Genomic DNA, 7,864 nt, shown 5'->3' on the forward strand with positions numbered 1-7,864 from the left:
ACACGAATGTGGTGCTTCTGGGCCTAAACCATTTCCTCCTGGGGCCCAAACTCCCGGTCACGCATGACGCAAACCAAATGTAGACGTCGGCCAGTCCAAGTCCAATATATGACACGGGTTAAAGCAAACCGATTTGAGCCGAACGATTGAAAAATCCAACGGCTAATACTGGGAGTAAAGTGTGGCCCGAATCTTCTGGTGTTTTCTGGGCCTGGACTAATTTCTCCTCAGGCCCAATAGCTCCACGGTCACGCATGACGCAGACCCAATATGGACAGTCCAAGTCCAATAGCACCACCTCCACGCGGAAACCCCAGCCAGGACAGCAACCCATTCGCAATCCCCACCTCTATATAAGCGGCCCCGTCGATCCACACCAAACCCTAGTCGCAGCTCTTCCGTCTCCTCCCGCCGCCGCCGCAGCTGCCGCAGCCGCCGCCTGCCTCGAGCCGCCGTCGCCATGGGGAGAAGTAAGCACGCGCTTTACCCTCCCCCTCGCCCTTGCGTGTATGTTACTCTAGTCTAGCGTTCATCTGGCCGTAGCTATGGTTCGTGCAATCGTTTGAATTGGCGCGGTTGCGTGTGAATCTGGCCTAGATCCGTCGTAGCCGCGCGGAACCTGTGATATGTGTTACTCCCGATGTTTATTTAGTTTCTGTCTGGTGGATTTGGCAAGATAAATTCATGCCCGTAGCTGTTCTCATGTGGTGATTCGAAACAACATTTGAGTAGTTCAAGCTGCGGGTCATACTCTGTTCGTTTCATTTTAGTGTCTGTTTGTTAAATGGTGCCCGAAAAATGCTCTAGGCTTCTCGGATGTTGATATTTCCTGTGCTCTTTCATGTACTATGCTAGGAAATGAAGATCTGTATGCTCTTGCTTTTAAGTTATTCTAAGCACTGCTGCTGTTGGTAGGGTTGTATGGCCAATGATATTCTATGAAGCTGAATGAGTAGTTGTTGTGGCTAGTTGTTGATCAACTTGCCAACTGCTCATGTTGAATCATGGTAGTTAGTAATCTCTTCTTTCCCTGTCAATGGTAACCTATCTTAAATTGAGTCTGATTGTACATGTTGCTCATATCTAGAGTTGAATGTGGTGCAAATTAAACTGTTTCATTCTCTGTACCTGGAAAGAAGCAGTGTCTTAACTGAGTTGCACATTCTTTTGAATGTTCACTGCAAATTAAAATGTTATTTTGCATGTTTGCTGCTTTTAGTTGTTCTGTTCTGGTAATGACAAAATTCTCTGGTCAGGACCTGCGAGGTGCTATCGGCAGATCAAGAACAAGCCATACCCTAAGTCAAGGTACTGCCGTGGTGTGCCTGACCCTAAGATCAGGATCTATGATGTCGGCATGAAGAAGAAGGGTGTCGATGAGTTCTCTCACTGTGTTCACCTTGTCTCATGGGAGAAGGAGAATGTGTCCAGTGAGGCTCTTGAGGCTGCCCGTATTGCTTGCAACAAGTACATGACTAAGCATGCAGGAAAGGATGCCTTCCACCTCAGGGTCAGGGTTCACCCGTTCCATGTGCTCCGTATCAACAAGATGCTTTCGTGTGCCGGGGCTGATAGGCTCCAGACTGGTATGAGGGGTGCTTTCGGGAAGCCGCAGGGAGTCTGTGCCCGTGTTGCCATTGGGCAGGTCCTCCTTTCTGTGCGGTGCAAGCCCAACAATGCCATCCATGCTACTGAGGCCCTTCGTCGTGCCAAGTTCAAGTTCCCTGGACGCCAAAAGATCATTGAGAGCAGGAAGTGGTAAGCACTGAAGATTGTTTCATGTGCTGAGATGATATTCTTGTCAAAATTTCTGTGTGCCATATCTCTAATTTTGTGCTGCTTCTTTCAGGGGCTTCACCAAGTTCAACCGCAATGACTACCTCAAGTTCAAGAGTGAGGGCAGGATCTTGCCTGATGGAGTCAACGCTAAGGTAGATATACTTGATCCTGGGCAATTGTTTTGAAGATGCACTTATTTATCCTGCCTTAGTAAACTGTTGTCCCTGCATCATCTAATTGTTTCATGTCTGGCTTTGCAGCTGCTCGGATGCCATGGCCGCCTTGCAAACCGTGCCCCTGGACAAGCTTTCCTGTCTGCTGCATAATCTAGCAGAAGAAGTCTATCCGTTCTATCGAAACTTATTTTACCGTGTGGAACTTAGATTCCAAGTGCCTGTGGTGCTATGTTATTTTGTCTGAATGTTGTGTCGAACCTTGTTATGGAAGATATTATCTATTTTGTGATGATGGTACTAATATGAATGGCCTGTTGAATCATTACTACTTGAATTCGTTTGTCAATGTATTTTGCTGTGGTTGTTGTCCTGTGTTTGAATTTGATGCTTCATTTGAAGCTACCCAAGGAAAATGTTATACGTTCACATGGTTTGAAACTTTCTGTGAAGAGTGAAGCAAAATTCTGGCCTTTGCACCTTATTTTTTTTGTAAGGGTCTTTTTGAAGTAGTATACAATTTCCGGATGTCTGGTTAGTGTATCGTCTGCCGGTCAATTTTGCTGGCGTTTAGTAGAGTAGTATACACTTTCAGGACGCCTAGTTCGTTCAGTTGGTTGGTGTTTCGTCTGCTGGTGTCTTTGATGCATCCGAACCGCGTTTCAGTTTCTCTTTTTAAAAATAAAAAATAAAAAATTCATGTCAGTTTGCCATTCCATTTCCCCACTTGTTTGAAATCCCTAGAATTACCAGTAGGGTGATCTGAATTTGGGAGCACAATTGAGAATTGACCAAACATGATATCCCAGGGATAGCAACGTTGGGATCGGTCTGTTGGAGCCTTTGACGCCGACGAATCCCTTCACCCACAAGCGAAATACCAATAGACGACCATCGAAAGCAAGGGGGGGAGACCCGGGGAGACGAACAAAATCCAAACGCAGGAGCATCGCCCACACGAAGGAAGGGAACCATCGATCGATCGAATTCTCATTCTGTTGCCCACAAAATCCAAACTCAAGAGCGACGAGGACATAAACCCCCTTCCTTCTTCCCCTTTCCCCCCTCGCCTCGGCCCTCGGCTGCGAGCGCGGCTCCACGCCTCCCCTCCACCCCCACCGCACCGCACCGCCAGCCGGTGACCGGGTCGCGCCATCGCACGGCGACGCCCGCCCGCCCCGATGGACCCGCCGCCCCCGCCTCCGCCGCAGCCGGCGCACGGGGGCTACGCCCAGCGCTTCTCCCCCGCCGGCCTCATCCACGCGCCGCTCTCCGCGCTGCTCGAGTACTCCTCGGGCGTCCTGCGGGCCCAGGCCGGCGGGGGCGGCGGCGGGGGCGCCCAGCGGGGGGAGCCATCCGCGGGGGCCGACGGGGAGGTGTCGATTCGGATCGCCGGGCCCGACGACGCGCCTGGCGCTGGCGCGGGGGACGCGGGAGGAGGGCAGCAGCCCGCGGACGAGGAGGCCCCGGCGGCGCGGGGGGACGAGGCCGGCGCGGGCGGCGCGAGCGGGAGGGGGGACTCGCCGTACCAGGGCTACGACGTGCAGCGCCTGGCCAGGTGGGTGGAGCACGCGCTGCCCTTCTCCCTGCTCCTGCTCGGCGTCTTCATCCGCCAGCACCTGCAAGGTACGCGAATCCCCGTGCAGCACCTACCCTATCTCTATGTAGCGTGAGGGTTTGCCTGCCTCACCAGGCGCTGTACGCGTGAATTGTGATTCGAGTTTGGTTCGATCCATTCTGTTGCGCGCCTGCTTCACAGCGTGGAAAAGTCGCTGGTCAGAAGATGATGACGAGTTCCTCATTCCAATTGAGTTTATATTGTGTAGGTTTCTTCGTCATGATCTGGATTGCCGCAGTCATGTTCAAGTCCAATGATATCTTGCGCAAGCAAACCGCTCTCAAGGTTTGTGCTTCATAATAACTTGTCTTATCAACGTGCTTGTTCTGCTTCTAGAGGTTAATTAATTGTTCTGGCAAGCAGACTGCTCTCAAGGGCTTGTGCTTCTTATCTGGTGTACCAACGTTATTGTTCTGGTTCTAGTGTAGAGGTTAATTGGTATGCTTCTAGAGGTTTTGTTTGGATGTCATATTGCTTGATCATGTTAGTTTTGCTCAGCAACTGCCAGCAGAAATGTGACAATATCTTCTTATCATATGTAACATCATGATGCACAGCTGCTCTGCAAACCCTTCTGCTGCTGTCAGCGCCATAGCTACATTAGGTTTGTGTCAGGATGTAAGTAGGCAAATTGCAAGCTGGCCACGAGCCTTTATGTGGGCATATGCGTCTGCGCATGTAACATTTGGCAACGCGGTGTCTGCCAAGAATGCACATCATTCATTATTTGATTTGAAAAGAAACATGAAGGGTTTGGTTGTCATTTCATATGTTCGGAAATGAATGTGTACAGCTAAGAGTAATTGATAACGCCTATGGATGTCTAAGCCTATAAGACAATCTATTCCAACTCCAAGAATAATCCACAATGACCATGCGTCCTTACGGCACACGAAGAACAACGCGTAGATGTATAATTGGCGCCTCACTGAACTATTGAAGCCTCTTTAGCTAGACTTGTGCACATGCTCTGGCGCCAGGAAAGGCGACACTCTTAATTAGCAATACGAGGGTTGGGGCTAGGCTGTTGCTGATGGAACCAATTGCTGGTGTTTGTGGGCTGAGTGCCGCTAAAACTGTGCAGTGAGCCTCATAGTAATTTTATGCGTCATTAAGGAAGCAGGCTGTGTACCAAGAGGTCCTGGGTTCGATGCAGCCTCTATGCATTGCACCGTGCAGGGGTAAGGCTTGCCTTGTATAATCCTTCGCCAAACCCCCTGGGGTGGGAGCTTCTAGCACTGGGTATGTCCCTTCTATTGAGGAAGCCGGCTGGCAGACTGCTGCCGTCACTACATCCCTAATGCTGGGGCCCGTATTAACTCCATTTGATTGCCAAATTGCTTAGATAGCTCCATTTGATTGTCCATGCTTAGAAGAGTTGGAAACATTGTAGATGTTTTGGTATGGATATGTGCTCTAGAATGTGATTGTCATGTCGTTTCCCCTTTAAGTTGATGCGGTGAATGTCAATTAAACAAGATCTTCAGCTGATCTATCACTTGTATTTATTTTTCTTATTTCAGGGGGAGAGGAAAATGCCAATGCTTATCGGGATTGTAGTAGTATTCACCATTCACGTCTTTGGAGTCTACTGGTGGTACAGGAATGATGACCTTGTTAGACCTTTGGTGATGCTTCCTCCAAAAGAAATACCACCATTCTGGCATGCTATATTTTTCATTGCGGTGAATGGTATTCCCTTTTACCCACACAGCATGATTTCCCCTTTTGGGGCCTCTCTGCTTCAAATTATTCCATATAATTGTAATATGCGCCCTTGAAAAACGCCTATGGTTTTCTATGATGCACTCAAACATCATTTCGATCATATTGTATGAGAGGGCATGACATTGCAACCCAATCATTTTCCTATTTATGAGTTTTTTGGTCCTGTGAACCAATGAGGCCCTTGGTCATTTCTTGAACTCAATCAGTAACCCATTGGTGGAAAAACTTGACGATGTATGTACCTGTGTGTTCTGTATTGTTTTGAAGCTGATAACATTGCCCTGTGTTTCACTTGGAAATAACTTATGTTTGTTGAATAATAGGAATTTATGCACCATTTCTATCTGTTCATAACTCTTAAACTAGCACTACCCTCCTTAAAATTTGTAATCAGGCTGACTGCTGTTTTGTGCTCCACAGATACAATGGTCCGGCAAGCTGCTATGGTGGTCAAGTGTGTGCTGCTCATGTACTACAAAAACAGCAAAGGTCGTCACTATCGTAGACAGGTAATCTGCTGTACATTATCATTGTTCAGCTACTTAGGTAATTTTTACCAGTTTTGATAGAGAGATGTACAGCCAAGCATTTCTCGTTGTAACTCAACTTTCTCTTTAGGGCCAAATGTTGACAGTTGTGGAATATTCCCTACTTCTGTACCGTGCGTTGTTGCCGGCTCCTGTGTGGTATCGTTTTTTCCTGAACAAGGAATATGGAAGTCTTTTTTCATCTTTAACAACTGGATTGTACCTTACTTTCAAGGTGGCATCAATGGTGGAAAAGGTACTTCTAGTTCCTTTGTTTCATTTCTTAACCAATTCTGGGTTTATAATAGCTGACATCACTGCTGCTTCCTATCAGGTTCGATCACTTTTGGCTTCAGTGAATGCGCTGTCTCATAAGGACTTGCATTATGGTTCACATGCAACAACTGAGCAGGTAATGCAGTGTTAGGCTTTCTAGGCGCACGAGTGAAATGTGGTGGTGGCATATGCATCCTTGGTTTATATCTCTGGAGCTTCTAGCTAAAGTCTGCATTTATTTCACTATATGGTATGCAGGTTCTTGCTGCTGGAGATCTGTGTGCTATATGCCAAGAAAAGATGCATACTCCCATCCTCCTGCAGTGTAAACATATCTTCTGCGAAGACTGTGCCTCTGAATGGTATATATCGCATACACATTTTGTCATCTGGTTCTTGATGCTTTGCTGGCATCTACTCCCTCCGTTCCGAATTACTCCCTCCGTTCGGAATTACTTGTCGCAGAAACGGATGTATCTAGATGTATTTTAGTTCTAGATACATCCATATCCGAGACAAGTAATTCCGAACGGAGGGAGTACTTGTCTTGGATTTGTCTAGATACGGATGTATCTAGACTCATTTTAGTGCTAGATACCTCCGTATCTAGACAAATCTAAGACAAGTAATTTGGAACGGAGGGAGTAACAGTTACCAAATTGGAACTTCTCATCGCTCGCTGAATGATGGCAGGTTGGAGCGGGAGCGGACATGCCCGTTATGCAGGGCGCTGGTGAAGCCAGGGGACATTCGGTCATTCAGCGACGGTTCAACGACCCTCTTCTTTCAGCTCTTCTGACAAGAAACAAGAAGCGCTAACCTTCGGCCTGCAGATGTTGGATCGCCCCCTGTTACTCTCCATCAGCCTGCCGTGTGCTGAGACTTTCTCCAGTCCAGGTCCTTTTCCGCCAGTTCGTCACAAGTAGTAGGTGCCATGGGTGTGCATATTACCCTGTATAGGTCCTTGCGGGATTCTCCATCACAAAAAAAGAGAGGATTGTTATGACGAAATAACTGAATCTATAGAGGTGAATTTCCATTAGCATGTGGTTGGGTGGGTGCCGCCACATCTGCAAAATTCAGAATTGACCTTATACATGATCACAAATGTTAACTCTTGACTCCTGAGCCAACGTAGCTTGTTGCTCGTACAATGAGATGAACACATCCTATTGTTTCCTGCTTGTGTCACATGAGTCACATCATCATTCTTGCCACCTAAAATATGTCTTTTAGTAATTTCGGCGAAGGGAGTTGGGTCTGATTTGATATAACGCGGTATGTTTTGCTTGCTCCAGATTTAGCCAATATTGGCACCGAAAATGAAGCAAAGTAGGCAAGATGGCATGAGCCCGACGGGCAAGGCAAAAGCCTGTTTGTCATAACCACAAAGTTGGTAGAGTTGATTTTGGGTAGCAGGCAAACATACCCTAGACCCCGACAGCACTAATGTGTAATATTAGGTGTGTGCTGTTGACTAGTTATTCTGGGCGTGGACGTAATTATGTCGACATCACCGGAAGGTGCACAAGAATATCCTGTTATGCCGGAACAGAGGGCAAGGGGAGAACAACCTGCCCGGACACCCGAACGTTGCCTGAACTGAAAGAGATGAGCACTATAATAGAAGTTGATATTATTTTTTAGGAAAGACGGTCAATTTATATCTAATGATCATCAAGGAAAACAATATATAGCCAGTACAATGGATAGACAACAAGACATAAAACAACCAGCAAATAATAAAATTACAACCAAACCAT

General features: G+C 47.3%; 2 protein-coding genes across 2 annotated transcripts; both read left to right on the forward strand.

The window, feature by feature from the left end:
- The first annotated feature begins 298 nt into the window (after window positions 1–298).
- LOC125551886 (large ribosomal subunit protein uL16y) lies at window positions 299–2,289 on the forward strand. The gene is made up of 4 exons (XM_048715276.2): window positions 299–470; window positions 1,257–1,758; window positions 1,850–1,931; window positions 2,040–2,289. The coding sequence occupies exons 1-4, from the start codon at window positions 461–463 to the stop codon at window positions 2,103–2,105; spliced, it is 660 nt and encodes a 219-aa protein (XP_048571233.1). The 5' UTR covers window positions 299–460; the 3' UTR covers window positions 2,106–2,289.
- A 699-nt stretch (window positions 2,290–2,988) lies between these two features.
- LOC125551879 (uncharacterized) lies at window positions 2,989–7,281 on the forward strand. The gene is made up of 8 exons (XM_048715266.2): window positions 2,989–3,578; window positions 3,779–3,855; window positions 5,094–5,262; window positions 5,719–5,807; window positions 5,917–6,081; window positions 6,160–6,237; window positions 6,360–6,463; window positions 6,795–7,281. The coding sequence occupies exons 1-8, from the start codon at window positions 3,134–3,136 to the stop codon at window positions 6,898–6,900; spliced, it is 1,233 nt and encodes a 410-aa protein (XP_048571223.1). The 5' UTR covers window positions 2,989–3,133; the 3' UTR covers window positions 6,901–7,281.
- The last annotated feature ends 583 nt before the right edge of the window (window positions 7,282–7,864 follow it).

The sequence above is a fragment of the Triticum urartu genome, chromosome 1A, assembly GCF_056163025.1.
Source record: "Triticum urartu cultivar PI428250 chromosome 1A, HENAU_Tu73, whole genome shotgun sequence".
Lineage (NCBI taxonomy): Eukaryota > Viridiplantae > Streptophyta > Magnoliopsida > Poales > Poaceae > Triticum > Triticum urartu.